Genomic DNA, 15,962 nt, shown 5'->3' with positions numbered 1-15,962 from the left:
GGGAAGAGAGAAAATTAAGATAATCCACTGAGATTAGCGGTGAGGAGGTGAGGTGTATGCGAACGCAACCAGATGGCCACTTTGATCCGTATGAAAAATTGTTAATGTTTTCTCAGGCAAAGCAGTTATGAATAGTTTCTTTACACCGAGCAAGAATTAATTTGCAGGAGCTGCCATTGCATCATGTGCGAGTGTCTGCTGTTGCTCAACGACCAGGGCCTAGTCCAAGGTCTGCGCTCTGTCACCTCGACACAACGTTTGTCCTGCATTAGCACTCTCAAAACAGAGACACACCCATGATTTTTTTTATTCCCTGAAAGAAATTCTTTTTACCTATAGATGTGGTGACAGTGTGAGACAACCTGACACTTGGATATTGTTTTAACATATGCAGGGCTTGATGAAAGGAGGAAAGGTTCGGGTAAAATAAACCAAAATAGTGAACTTCTGTTCTGTTCACATGAAGTTTTTCCCCTGCTTTGCTTGTCAGATCTGTAAAGAGCATTATTGCTAAAAATAGCTAAATAAATGTGCGCCTTCTAGTAGTTTATTTTGATAATTAAAAGGTATTTTATTTAAAATCCACATGCATAGTCTATAAAAAAATGGGGAAAAACTAAGAAGACTATGAAGAAGTGTGTTACAATGATTAATGAAGAAAGAATTCTTTACACAATGTATATATTGACATGCCATATCTGCATGAACGCTATCTGCTGCTTTGAACAACTTTTCTGAAGTCTGAGGTCAGATTTGTCACTGAAAAGCCAACATGCAAACATGAAACTCAAGTGCACCACGGCGTGTTTTGAAAGGATGCTAATCTCCCAAACACTCCATTTGTATTTGCTAAAACATTGCCTCACTCTCGAGCTGTTTGCATGAACGGCACTTTACTCAAGTCAAGTTTTTTTTCTAATGGTGTGATGTGCGGGTCAAAAGCAGGAGAAAAGTAGGTTAATGTGCAGATATTTTTCTGATAGGTAATACAAAATAATGTTATATAATTACTTTCTAATTTAAAAAAAAATAAAAAATCAGTGCAAAAACACCAGTGAACCTACCTATATTCAAAAATAATAAGTAATGTGTACATGCATTATGCATGATGTAATTTCCACTCCAGTTGTACATGGAGCAATAACAAGCATTAGTCCATGACAACAGTCTCAGGCTTTGTCAGATTCACACAACCATTTTACTAGTTCACCTCTTATATAGTTTCTAAAAAAAAACAAAAACCCATAGGACTTTTTAACATTCTAATAAAAAAAGATTTTACAGAGTGGTGTGAGTGTGTGAATTTTTGGGGATGATTCCATTGAAGGACAGGATAAAAAAAAAAAAAAGGTGAGGTTAGTGAGGGGAAGGAGCTATAAAGCAGAAGTGGTCAGCGCATTATCCCCATTCATTCGTTCATAATAACACAGTAGGTTCTGTTTGGAAACAGATCAAAGTCCTTTCACTGAGGTAATGTAACCGTGCACTTCAGCATGAGCAAACACTATGAAACCAATCATACTGTAGTGTAAGTGTTAAAAAAAAACAACAACCTTAAAAGTATAAATAAAGTGTGTCATTAAATTCTGAAAATGAACATTTTTGTTGTTAAAATTTTCTTTTCATTTTCTTTTTGACTGATCACAAAGACAACGTTACATCCTAAATCAACCTTTGATACAATAAGCCAAGTGCCGACAGAAATAATCCACTGGCCACCTTCTTAATGAATAATTGATGCCTATCTTAACAGGCTAATGAATGAATGTGGTTTGGGTTTGAGTGATAGCCCTCTCATTGGAGAGCTATCCCAAGAGGAATAGGGCACTGGAGATGGGAGGTGCCATCTTTCATAAAATGTATAATTGGTCATTTGACATGAGTGACTTGACTGTGTGTGTCCGTGCGCCTGCCACTGACGAGTGACCCCTTTACCCTGTTGTTTATTAGCACTGTTCCAGGTTATCACACCAATTAGTGCCGGAATAACAGTGATCGGGAAGGGAAAATGTATAAAAATGCATAACATTACCTGAGGAAACAGAGGATCAGCTCAGTGATGGGATAAACGAGTGAATGCTCTCTTCGCCTGCCTGTAAATATTCAAATAATCAAGAAGAAATTAGAGAATGGGATGAAAAACAATGACAGTTGCATGAAAGATTTTGTTTTTAAAAGCTGTTTATCTCTGCTAAAAATAACCGTGTAAGAAAAGGTGCAAAGGCTTTAAGGCTGTTCCGTGTGTGCATTTGTGTTGGGCTTGTCCAAACAATCATACTTACATTTTAGCACTATTATGTACACACCCTATTTCCACAGATAACATTCTGCCTGCAGTTTCGGTGTGGCACTCTGACTAAACAGTTCCTTATTGACACGAGCCCGGGCTTCACAATAGCCACAAAACATCGGGGTTCCTGTTTTTGTTGACACTGTTTGAGCCCTCCATTGAGGGCAAAGCCACTGTGGACACAGCAATGCATAATTGGAGCTCTCTGTCATACAATGCAACGAATCAACCCTTTAAATGTTTGAGCATGATAAGGCAGAGGGAAGGCACACAGAGGTGTGGGGGGGGAGAGGGACAAAGACAGGGAAGTCAGGTGAATGGAAGTGTGGAAAGTTGATGGAAATTGAGAGTTGAGAGAGACTATGGAACAGAGCACCACTAGGGGACAGTAGTAAGTCATGGACCACAGCAGTGTGGTGTGTGTGTGTTTGTATGTGTGTGTGTATGCATGAGAACGTGTGTGCGGCAAACAGTGAACAAAAGACTTTCTTTGTTGCACTCTCAGATAATAAAAGAATTCAGAAATAGCAACTTGACTGCTTTAGAAAAGATCTTGACAATGCGTTGGCCCATAATGCACAGGAAAAGCTCCAGATTTACATAATCATATGTAATGTAAACCACTACGAGGCTCCACAGCCAACAAACAAATTGACTGGGGAGAGGGTGACAGAGGGAGAGGGATCCGCTTTCCCCTATGGACTTTATATACTGAACTAAAAGTATAATTTGTTGCATCTTCTCATAACATTAGGACAACGTTTGCAGATTTTAGGCAGGCTTCTGTTGACGATGATTCAACAGAAAACGAGGCAAACGACTAAACTAAACGCAGTGAAGTCACAAAATGAGAGATGCCAAATGTAGGCATAAACAATTTCTTTATTTACCCAAAATGATTTATAGCTTTAATTATCGCACTCCCTTAAAGAAAAGAAGCAAACAATTTAATGTTGATTCCACAGTGACAACAGTTAAAATAGCAGGGGAAAAAAAAACAGGAAGCCTGTGTGTTAATGAGACACAAAAATACAGGGAGCTATTCAAGATCAAGATGAATGGCCAAAGGATTTCACACTGTTACTTGAGGGATTACTACTTATATCTGTTCTCTTTGTGTTGTATGTTAAAAAGGGTCATTTGTTCAATAACTGGTTAAACCAGAGAAGTTAACACCTCTACATACCTCTGACATTAGATGCAACTATCAGGAGGAAGGCAGTGTTTCTCTTTTGCTATGGTAACCAAAGACGTATATTCAAAACATGCTGCCTCCTCTGCCTCCTCCTCCTCCTCCTCCTCCTCCAGCAATTAAAAGCAGAACAATAACAATATTCACCAATGACAGCGGTGTCTGTACAGTAGTTATGCCCTTCGTTAGTTTCACAATGTTCCTCATGAATTAGTTAAGTCAGTTAATTGCACATTTACAACACTCTAGGCCACAGAGAGATGCACTAAATGGCTCTGGGATAAAATAACACTTGAACATATATGTATGGCAATCATGAGGAGTAGGCCAAATACACTTTTAGAGAATATTGTAACCACATGTGGCAAAAAAAAAAAAAAAGAATTTTATTTGGGTTAGGAAATGTTGAAAATAGCTAATTAGCTATTTTGCTGGTTAAAAAGGGGAATAAGTTCACGATTATGTAGGTATGGCTGAAGGAAAAAAAAAGAATAAAATATAATTTTAGACGTAAAAAAAAAATCACTCCTAATTAGTCAAATATTTATGTTTTTCTCAAGTGCCTGCAACAATCATATTTATTCAGAGACAAGAAAATAAGGCAAATATCAGAATCATCCGGCAGCATGATCTCTTTGTGTTTACACTTTATCATCGCCTTTTCTGATCTCTGGCATGTTTCATTATGGAGTGACATTTGAGTGACACTGCGCCGGCTGTCATTGCCATGTGCTGAGGTTCCCTCTCATTTCCAGCACCAACAATAATAATGACTATTCTGGTGCTAGCCCCACTGTTTGTGTTATTGTTGTGTGGTGTCACACACAGGCCCTGACGTTTGCTCTGCTATCAGCAGGAGTGTACAAATACAAATACATTTGCCTGAGTTATTGACCTTTATCTCTGCACTTTCTTGACAGCCTTCTCCAGTTATTGACAATACAAACACAAGGGACGACGCATAACCTTTCATTTACAGAGCAGTCTCTCTCTCTTTTTGTCTCTCTCCGTCTCCCTCGCTCGTCTCCCTCTCAGCCTGTGTCTCCCTGCTCTTGCAATTTGTTTAAATAAAATGGGGCAGACAATGCTACTGTTCATTTCTGCCATTTTTCTTTCACTCCAAATTTCAGAGGATAATATCATTAGGCCGATACAATGGCTGCTATTCAGCCGTAGATACACAGATATTTCAAGTATTCAATATAGTTTTGACATGCTGACATTAGGGGAGAGTGTTGTTTCCCTATTTGTTTGCTTACGATGTCAATTCTGTCATAAATCTTAAATTCCTAGGCAAGAGGTTTGTCTTTATGATGTTCAAATTACCACCGAAATATAAACAAGGTCAATCCGACCGCAACACAAATAATATGCAAAAGATGCACAAATAAAAATTATTTTAAAATCCAAAAATGTATTCGGCCGAGAAAAAAATATTTACAGCGTGTGTGTTTGTGTGTATAAATAGAATTTACATTTAAAGAAACACATACAGTGTAGTTCTATTTACGTAGGATGAGGAACAACATAATTATTCTAAAAATGGGGCTGAATCCATAAACCTATAATAAACAGAATAATTTACTGCATCTCAATACAGCGTTGAATAACAATGGTCATAAAAACTACTAGTATTCCACTAATGATTCTCCTCCAGGATTTATTGTGTATTTCAATGTGTGTCCTCTTGCATTTCAGCATGAAAAATAGCATACATAAAATACGGGTGTCCCCACCAGCCAGCCCCACTGCAGGTACTTCAGAGGCCCAAAATTAAATTTTAAACAATCCAGACCAGTGTTTGGTGACCATGGTTAATCATCAAGAAACAAAGACATCAAACAATATTTGATAATGAGAAAAATGCCTCCAGGATATTAGGGGATGGGGGAGAGCACAGCGTGAGCCTCGGCAGCAGAGCTAGGTATAGAGAGGCCAGACCAGACACAAGCCGCATTCACATGTCTGTGTGTGGTGACGGTGGGTGTCTGTGTGAGCGTATGTGTGAGTGTATGTGTGAGCGTGACTGACTGACACACACACACACACACACACACACACACAAAAAAAACCCAGCACATCCACACACAGACAACTCCTCCACATACACACGCGTGCACATGCCAGCAACACTGACACCTCTTATGGAGTTAAAAAGCCATTAAAACAGTGCCTCTTTTTTAAAGTTCATGATGAGATAATTAAAATTCAGTGTATGGAGAATTTGTGAAATTGTGCGTCATTTTGAACTCCACTGCATCTCGCCTCAACCCAATTATCTACAGTTAAAATAGCTTAGTGAGGCTCCAAACTGTGACTGACAAAAAAATACTGAGCCCGAAAAGTTTCCTTTATAGATAAAAGTGATTGTTTTCCACAGTATTTAGAAAAGACTACATTTATATTTGACATAAATAATATTGCATTTGGATGATATTAACAAAAAATACCTTCAGTTTATTTATAGAATTGAAAAAAACACATTTAAAATTATAGTTTTGTAATAAATGCTAGAATTAATTCAAACAGAATGCTTTCTTTTTTCATCAGGCCAGTCTAATTAGTGCTAACTAAAATAAGAAGTTGGGCAGACAGGGAGGGGGAAGGAGGGGGCAGAGTGTGGCATAATGAGGAGAAAATGCCCCCACCCCTTCTTCTGTCATACTGTTATTGGTTTATTCTTGATTGACGCAGCGTTAACGGTCTGGCCAAATCGAGGCAGATCCAGCAACCTAGGCCGAACAGCAGCATGTGCAGCCACCTCGGTCATGCAAATTGCACCCGGGCAACCCGTTGACTATGATTAATGAGCCTGGGCTGCAGCCTTTGTTTCCGTGTGCAGCCGTTTAGAGTGAAATACAATCCCAAAATATTATCAATCCCCTATTAATCCAGTAAATCTGTTCATGTTGCACATGTTGTTTTGAGCAATTTAGAGCCAAATGTGGGCCTGTTTGCATGCACATGTGTGTGCACGTTGTGGGGTGAGCAGCACAGTTGTATTTAATTACATGTCATCTAATTAAATTCATTAAAGCATAATAAAATAAATGGAAGAAACAGCTTTGAAATCTACGATGAAACACATGTGTCTTGTCTCCCGCGCTGTAAAATATGGATGTGGGATTTTCAGGGGCAGTCATGCTGTTCAGAGGGGAATGCATGAATCCGATACCTTGCTAACACTACAGGCATTTCCTGGTTATGGCTTGCCTCATGTTTAAACTGTGATTTTTAGAACTGAGATCCCAGACTCCCTTAAGATTTGAGAGCAACTCTGTGGCACGAAGGAGTGAAGTCACTGATTTCAGTGGAAAAAGAAAGAAACATTAAGACAGTTATGCTGACAATCACGTGCAGCAAAATGCTCTCTTTGTATGGTGAATAATATTAGTGGACACTATAAGTGCAAGGCATTGGAGGGCTTGCAGTTTCCTTAAACAGTGTGATGAGTAAAGGAAATTACAAAACCTCTAAAATACTCCAATGATGCTGTTGATATGAAAAAAATCTCACAAGCACACACACATTTCCTTTCCTCCATATAACCACATATTTCCCCTCTGCTGCAAGCAAAATGTAAATGTTTCCCAGGCATTAAGGTATATAAGTGCCATTAGTGGCACGGTGCTTAGCACTACAATGGTGTGCCGAGAGCAGTGGAGCAGAGATCAGTGCAGCATCTCCTGGATATCAGAGGGAGACATCCTTTGTAAATTCATCTCCCACTGTGAGCAGTCTTCACAGCTGGTTAACGGCACGGTGTGTACCACTGCCCTGTTTACACGTAGCCTCTAAAACACTCCTCTTTCCCTCTGCATCCTTTCCCTGTATCCCCTCCATCGCCTTGCTCTCTCCTTCAGCTCCCATCAGAGACCACTGTGGCTCTCCTAGACATCAAAGATGCACACAGACACAAGCTGGTTCAGTGCAAGGGATGGGGTGTGTTCGTATGCAGAGGAGTACACACACACACACACACACACACACACTGTTTTTTGTAGCTGTTCTTCTTAGGACACGGCACCCACCACTGTTTATTTGGGCAACCTAAACTATGCATAGTCCTAACCTTTTCCAAACCACAATTCAAACTTCATCCAGTTTGTCAGAAATTACAAACTGATGACCTAATCAGGCCTGATTAGGACCAGGTCTTGGTGTCCTTGAGGACTACTGGTCCTGACCCAGTCCGAGTTTATGACAGAAAAGGTCCTAAAGAGGAAACAAATACAAACACACACCCGTTGCACTACAAAGTCTCTCATCCCGTAGCTTTTGGAGCCATTTCAGTTCACTACCTGCCAACCCCTTTTCTGAATTTAATCTTTTTATACCATCACATTACACTGATCCTTTTATACTTATTACATACATGGCTCCCCACCAAAACCACTGATCCTCTGATACCTAGATGAGTAAACTGCTCCTCCTGCCCCTGACCTCAGCCCTTTGTAGCAATCAGACCAGACTTCCTCAGAGGCCCAGATCTTATCTGGCCATACCAATCCCACTACACAGCTCCCTTTTGTAGCCACCACAGAGTGCTGAGCCCTTTCAAAGCCGGGGACTGTGCCGCTGAACACGCAGCCCGAGACCTCAGCTCATCTCAGTCATCATACTACACTGCCCAACAACAATGAGCTCTATTTTCTGATGCACCACAGGTCAGATAGAGTCTTTCTGCTCATTGATGCATTGTTCGCTCACAACGGAGGAAACCAGCAATGCTGATGTCAAATGAATGGTCGAGTCTAGCTCCGAATTACTTGATAGCATCACACAGACTGAAAGACACTAATGCAGAAGTCTGTATATGTCATTTTGTTGTAATATTATAATGTACTTTTTGGAATAAAAAACAACAACAATAATAACAGAATGAACATGAGTCTCACCGTAAAATAACTGGGCTGCTTCATCGTTGATCTGTAAAAAGATTCAAGTTTTTAGACTGAGGTTTGACATTTTTATGTAAATTACTACACAACAGTGACAGCATTAAATAATTTTAAGCACATGGGATGTATTTGACAAATTATGCCTTACAGGTTTTTACCTTTATCCCAATGTTATCTAAAATTTATATTTCAAATAGAGATGATTGTGTGATGACAGAAAAATGTAACAAAAATATTAGTTTAATAAAAAACTAAAAGTTTGCATTTGTAATTAAATGCAAGGGGAAACAATTGCTGGAGCCCAAGCAAATGTATTTTTTTATTTTTTAATTCTTGTATCATAGAAATCTTCAGTGTCTCTTCCACAGTTCTCTACAGTATATAATTTTCCTTAGTCTCATTTACATATTTATGCCAAGGGCATTTAAAGCACTACCTTCAGTGGTGAGGTGAAAGTCATTGAATGTTGGAGGCTCACAGCTGGGGATGACTCACAGAAATTCCTGCAGAACGAAGAAAATCATTTAGGAAAACCCAGTGAGGTAGAATTTCTATCACTCCTGATTCAGCCACTGCTGATGTCTGTGTGCAAAGGTTAACGAATAGTCATTCGGTCAGTGATGCTTACTACAGTGCATCTCTGCTAATACTGGATCTGTGTTTATAACTTATAGTCATGGTGTAAGTCCGTCCAAAACAGGTTTCGGTGAAATGTCTTGTATGAATAAATGTTTGATAATAAAATATATGTATATATATAATAAAAAAATAAATAAATATCAACTCCTGTATGTTATATAAGGCTACATTCACAATTACAGTGCATCATACTTTCAGGTGTTGTACTATCAGATCAAAAGCAGGAGTACAAACACAAACAGCTGTTGTGAATTTGTCTAATTATGCCCAGCACTACCAGAGAAAATGTAATATTTAAAATTTTCTAAATATATATTCATCCATTTGTTTCCAATCTATGTAAATATAGTAACCCATGATTCGCCAGACAACTGAACACAGCGGCACATACAGAAATAAATCACATATATCTACAATGAAGATAATTTGTGGATTTAAAAATCATCATCTCACACACACACACACACACACACACGGAGATACTGCGTGTCTCTCTTTTCTCTGTCACTTTCAATTAGAAACATGTTGCTCGGGCACAGAGTTCGTGTCTTTCATTCTCTTCCTGTTAAACCGGACAGTTTCTCTTGTGTGGAACAAGAGCAGAGCATATTTTCAGCTCTGGTACCTGTTTTTATCGGCAGCAGCCGAGGAGAAGGCAGAGGAGCAGAGGCTTGCTGGGAATGCAGCGAGCAGCATATCTCACTGTTTGCCGCCCCCCGGGTTTCAAACAACCAATCACGTCGTGCAATACTCCGCATTCTGGATGAATTGACCAATTAGCGCGGCGCTCACAGTAACGTCTCTTCAACTTCCTAGCGGGAAGCAGCTAACGGGGAAGTGTCCACATACAGACCGAATCCATGGTAAACAAACCCTATGCATGTTATTTATCACGTTGTATGTATATGTGGTCATTCGTGCACTTAAACGACACACAACTACATGAGACACCAAGTTATATGGCGTCGTATTTCGATCATTTTGGCTTCAGCCGTATCGTAGAGCTACGTTTGATTAGCAATGCTGGTGCAACTGATTTTGACAGCTGGACACGTTGTTTACCTCTGTGACGCTCTCTCCACAGGTAGACTCAGCACCTTACAGAAGCAACATGAGACTGTCCCGTGTCGAATATAGAGAAATAGCGAGGTGGACCGAACATTTACGACCCACCCGTCAATGTATGAAGATGTTGAAGGACAGATTTCCAAAGTAAGTTGAACTCAGTGCAGTATTTTTCTTAGTGTGGGTTTAGTGTGTGCAGCCTCGGTGGGTGTGTGTTCATGGGTGGCAGAGTGAAAAGACACAACTGATTATGTAACAACCGTGAGTGGTATTTAAAATAGAGCTGCAACTAAGGGTTATCTTCTCGATTAATTGAGTAATTAATCGTTTGGTCCATAAAATGTCAGAAAATGTTAAAAAAAAAAATGTTGATCAGTGTTTGTCAAACCTGGAAATGATGATGTTCTCAAATGTCTTGTTTTGTCCACAAACAAAAATTATTAATTTTTAATGATTTGTTTTTTGTTATATGGAGCAAAGAAACAAAGAAAAATATTAACATTTAAGAAGCTGAAATCTTATTTTAATAATGAAAAAAAGTTTCAAACAGATTAATAATCAAAATAGTTGACGACTCATTTAATAATCGAGTAATTGTTTCAGCTCTAATTTAAACTATCCAAACTTGACGTGTTTAGATTACAGAGACATAATTTAGACACATTATAATATGGCAAACCTAATTTATTGCTATATGTAACTCAGTCACCAATCTATCATCTGCAGTCAATAAGCTAGTTTCAATTAAAATGTTTAGTAAATTTTAGCAGACTTTTTTTAAATGGTGTAAATGAAAATGTGTGTATTTATGTGTTTCCTCCCACTATCTGTCAGGAGTTTGTGCCCCAAGATAAGCAGTAGGTGGCACAATAATTTAAGTCTTGGTCACCACAGAAGGAAAAAAAAGACATAACTTGATGACGGAAATACAAAAGCACCAGTAGCTGTTGATACATGGTGGCATTTCATTGCAGCTTCCATCTATTATTGTAATAGTATTTGTTTTTCGAGCTAAGTCGAGGGATTATGTGGTTTTCTCATTAGTCCACACATAATAACTCTAAGTCCATTTTTCCAGTGCAGTGACATGTGGAAGCTGAAGTAACATTTCAGTCTTGGGATTTATAGATGTCTTCCTTTTATACATTGAATGTTTCCATTGCACTTAATTGCATTTGCCGTTTATTGATTGGCCATACTGTCCAACTCCTTTAAATCTAAAAAACTTTATGCATTTTTTTAATTACTGTTTTCCCATTAATTCCAATAACCTTTTATTATTGCATATTTTTCATAAAATTGAATTTTTTTTCTTATTATTGCTAATTAAATCCATACAGGTTTCCTTAGAGGCTTTTACCATAACATTAGCCAGTGTTTTGCCATGCAGTGCCTGCGCGTCCAGAAATCGAAGAGAGAGGTTAATGGTTTTGTTTGCTTTTCTCCTTGACACTGAAGGCCCTCACTTTATTGAACGTAACATGTGTAATCCCCCAAGGCTAGCAGGACACCCGGACAGCATGGCTGATCCCATAGAGGTCACTTACAAAGTCACATGTATTTGGAGCTTCCGACTTCCATTGTGCCCTAATCACCAATCTAGAAGAAAGTATCAGGTCCCCAAAGGGGACTGAGCTGAGCTTGAGCTAACCTTTGTTCTTACTGTCAGCATTTTGCCTAATATATCATGCCTATGAAGTGCATCCAATATCCTGTATGTTTCGGCACCAAAGCTGGGAGGCCCCACTCATGTTTATTTTGAGTCTCTTTTCTCCTTTTGGTTTCTTAATCCAAACTGTCTTTAACAAACACTCTAATGCCAATTTTTTTTTTCGAAATGTGGTACTGGTGTGTGTAGTAATTAAAGAAAAACATTGGACAGTTTTCATTCCAATAATTCTGCACGATTTTTCTCTCCCGGAGGTGCTGGCTCTTTTGTTTAGTCTTACTGTTTATTGTTGTTATTCCATTCACCATAACCAGTCCTGGGGAGGCCCTTGCACTTTAAAAATCCCTGAGTCTCGTCACTGGGCCTGACAGACAGGCATGGCAGCAGTGTTTTCACAGCCTGCGAAATTATTCTGGTTGTCCAATCAGCTGAGCTGGGCTCTGGAGGGTTAGTGATTGGACTGGCAGGAAATCAGGCTCTTAAGACATAACATATCGACTAGGCCATCCATCATCTCTTAGCATGCGCTCAGGCACGGCAGTCAGCCACCCCCTCCCCACAACCTGCCTGTCCCCTCGGACTATGTGGGAGCCCTGCCATTGCGTAAATATTGGCCATGCTGAGGCTGGCAGGGGGAGCAGGAGGAGGGTCAGGGTTTGTTGTGGACAGCCCTGCACTGAAAGGGTGGGCAAAATATTATTTGGGTTGTAATAGGAAGAGTTATAGGAAGGGATATCAGCATAATTTTGCATTCCACTGTGGGTGAATTTTGAATGATGCAACTAATGTTGAGTGAACTGTGTATTAATGTGTTGTCTGCCACTGTGGTGGGTGTGACTTTGGGGGTGTCATGTATTTTTCCACACAATTTTTTTTTATATTAACGCCTTTTCATTCACTGTATGGACATAATATATGATGTATGGAAATGCATACCGACTGGATGAGCTAAATAATAATTCAGTGTCACCTTTTTATTTTGATTTGGAAATAATATTTCATCAATGACATAAAAGCACAATGTTATTATTTTAAGAGAGAAAATGTAAAGTTTTTAAAACAAAGTGTAATTGAATACTAATTCTAAAAGGAAACATTAATGTGCATTGCATGTACAAAGACCTGTCAGCATAATTTAGCTTGTTTCATATTTATTTTTGATCATTAAAAAAATATATATTTATTTTATATTTAGAATTCCAGATACATTTTAACTATGTTGCCCAACATTTATGTATTGGTTGTGGAACTAAACATTAGCCAAGTTCCATTGATGTAGATCCATAGGGACTGCCATTATCCTGAAGTCTTTAAATTCTGTATTGACCATCGAACCATTTCGTAATCATTGCTTTTTATTGCACATTCAAAGGGAGGAAACTTTGGACAAAATTATTGTGATAGACCATTTCAGGGTAATTTCCACAGAACGTCTGTCAGTCTTTCTGTTGTGCTATAATTATGGGTGGTGGGAGGAGAGAGGGAGTGTCCTATAGACAGATAGAAAAGAGAGAGATTGTGATGTGGAGTCCCTCATCTGTAACGGCTGCATAACACAGATGTTGGGAGTCATCTGTCAGCCTGGCCTCCCTCGCTGGGCCCGAGCTGCTCTTGGGGGAAAGAATTGGACACGGTGCTGTCACTTTTTACCCCCACTCACAATGGAGGGACATGCAAATATCAACCCCCATTCGTGCCCTTTCTTCCTCGCCCTCCTCTTAGCCAACCATGGTGTCCTGTCTAGTATCTGGACCGTGGCTCGGCATTGGAGGGGCTGTGGGAGGGCTCATCGCAGGCTGGTGTGGGGAGAAATGTGACATCAGTCCCATCAGGTCCTACTCTTGCCACTTATTAGAATTGGAAATGATGGGATGCTCTCTGAGGCCTTGCCTGGCTTCCACTGGGTCCGGAGGGGGACCCCAGTCCTTCCACCCTTTGTCCCCAGAGAGAGTCTGTGTAAGGAGGGCGAGAAAAAGAGGGAGGGAGTGTGAGAGCCCTCCGTGTCCGTCTGTGCTATATTATGAATGAATTTGGATGTAATGATTACCCCCCTCTTTAAAATGTCATTCAGCTCACACCTCATATGGCTTTCACAGTCCTCAAAGTTGGAGGGTGTGCAGAAAAGGGCAGATGCCTCTGTTGTGGGAAATGCTTCAATAACAAAGTCAGAAGCATCCTCCCCTCTAAACACAACCAGTGCCTCTCCATCCTTAACTCCCTCTCTCCGACACACTCACACAGCTCCCTGGTGAGGAGTCCCTGAACGTTTTTCGAATCGGGCCCTAATGTGCCGTTTTCATCAGCATTGAGGCGGGCTGCAATATGGTGCTGGGGCTCGCTCTGGGAATATGAATGTTGATTAAGCATGCGTTCAGCCTTTTGAAATTCTGAAGAAGTGTCAGAATAATGGATGTCGAGCAAATGTCAAGCATTTGTTAATTTCTTTGTTATTTGGGGTTTATCTAGCATGATCTTTGGAAGGAAGGCATGGGGCAGGGTTGTTGTGGCATGTGTCATTGATATGGTGATTTCTTGGCTACAGACACTTTGTTTTTGATGGTAATATCTTGGCTCAGGATGAAGCTTAGGGAGTTGCTCATTGATTATTTATTGTGGCTGTAATGTTTATCTCTCTTTTTTAACACCATGGTTAAACCCTGGGATTTGGTCGTGGGCACAATGCATTAAACTAGCAGACCCCTTTATTCATGTTGTTTAACTTCTTTCTCAGGACTTGACAAAAGACTTAAAAGATTATGATTGACGATAAAGATTATGTCTTTAGGTCAACCTATCTTTTACAAGGTACAATACAGTTGGTTTTTAGTTTTTGAAGTCCATTAATACAGTAATTCTCACTTAAACAATTGTACTTATGTCATAGAATTAATTCTACCTTTTTTTGTTGACAGTATTGGTTCACGCACACATATAAAAAATAACAATAATTTAAAAAAGCAAAACAACAACCTTAAAACTCACCTGGATCATGTTTTTAAAAAATGTAAATAGACCACGCCAATAAATAATCTGGGGGTTATTTCAGTTAAAATTGTTGATTGGATTGAGTTAGTTCTACTTCTCTTTTCTACCATTGTCTCTGTGGTTTTAAAGGAGTTGTACAATTGTAACTCTTGTGGAGGTAGAATTCCTCAGCTATTTAATAGCCCAGAAGTGGCAATGACATTACCCAGAGACTGATCTAGTGCAGAGCCTGTGGGGGCAGCTCCCGCAGCCTCCAGTGCATGGCCTCACACTTCTGGCTGCCCATATTGAACAAAACATAAACTGGCAGTTGGGGCTAAGGGGTACAACCCTTGAAGGCCCAGAGACTAGCAAGCTAATTCCACAGCTTTATGTGGTTAGATGAGCATTGGAAGGATGTGGGGATGAATGAAGTGTGTAAGCAGAGGGGAGAAAAAGGAGAAGCCGTGCTGAGTTTACAACTTCATGTCAGGCTAAGGAGTTCATGAATAATAGATGCAATCAATTACTTGATTAGGAAGCACAGGAATGACTTCTTCCTCCTCATATCGTAGGGATGTTGTCCAAGCACACGTTATAGATTGTAAAGCCTTCTCGCCTCATTGGTCCAAAAACACTGAGGCAAGCAGCCTGCTGCTCAAGTACAGTAAGGTATGGGAAATAGTGATTCTATTGGACACTATATCTTGAAGGTTAAAACTGTGGTTATTTGGTAATTAGACAAAATGTGATGTTTGAATTATTGACACAGGGTTATGAGATTGTGTAAGGCTAACGTGTTTTCCGTTCACAAAGAGGAACACTACAACTTAGGGTAGCGCATTTTAGCTGGGCAGCTATGTTGGAGTGTCTCGCCCCAAGGGTTCTTCTTTACATACTGCGATCAATTGCAAAAGAAGAATGAACCAAATTGTTCACAATGGTACAAGTTCCCTAGCCACGCTTGGAGGAGTAGGCAATTGGTCAATGTAATGCCTTTTTTTTTGCTAGACTAGTGGACGCTCGCCTCTTGACGGAAAACACGGACTTCGTTTTCAATTTTCCATGAGAGTCTGCAGAAAGAGCGATGACAATAATTGCGCTATAACAATGGCAACGCATACTATAATAGTTAAACCCGGTTTGTCACAGACTGTGTCTAAAAGAGATCCACAACTATCGGAAGGAATCACAATTAGGGTGTTGATTGTGGGAGCTCTCCCTCCCTTTTTGCCACCACTA

General features: G+C 39.7%; 1 protein-coding gene and 1 long non-coding RNA gene across 5 annotated transcripts in view; one reads left to right on the top strand and one right to left on the bottom strand.

Moving 5' to 3' along the window:
* Positions 1–2,042: 2,042 nt before the first annotated feature.
* LOC122783329 lies at positions 2,043–9,742 on the bottom strand. The gene is made up of 4 exons (XR_006362034.1): positions 9,648–9,742; positions 8,820–8,886; positions 8,381–8,411; positions 2,043–2,093 (listed from the first exon to the last, which is right to left on the bottom strand). It is a non-coding gene; the product is annotated as an uncharacterized LOC122783329 (long non-coding RNA).
* A 2-nt stretch (positions 9,743–9,744) lies between these two features.
* cdin1 (CDAN1 interacting nuclease 1) overlaps positions 9,745–15,962 on the top strand; it is a 52,027-nt gene continuing 45,809 nt past the window's right edge. For 2 of the 4 annotated variants that reach the window (XM_044048056.1, XM_044048057.1), the window contains exons 1-2: positions 9,745–9,885; positions 10,107–10,234. In XM_044048056.1, coding sequence (XP_043903991.1) covers positions 9,883–9,885; positions 10,107–10,234 — 131 coding nt within the window. In that variant the 5' untranslated portion in view covers positions 9,745–9,882. Of the gene's footprint in view, positions 9,886–10,106; positions 10,235–15,962 lie in introns of those variants that run through there. The other 2 variants (XM_044048059.1, XM_044048058.1) reach the window with 1 other exon arrangement.

Source organism: Solea senegalensis, linkage group LG16 (assembly GCF_019176455.1).
Source record: "Solea senegalensis isolate Sse05_10M linkage group LG16, IFAPA_SoseM_1, whole genome shotgun sequence".
Lineage (NCBI taxonomy): Eukaryota > Metazoa > Chordata > Actinopteri > Pleuronectiformes > Soleidae > Solea > Solea senegalensis.
The sequence above is the reverse complement of the archived record's forward strand: the minus strand, read 5'-3'. Positions and strand labels throughout refer to the sequence as shown.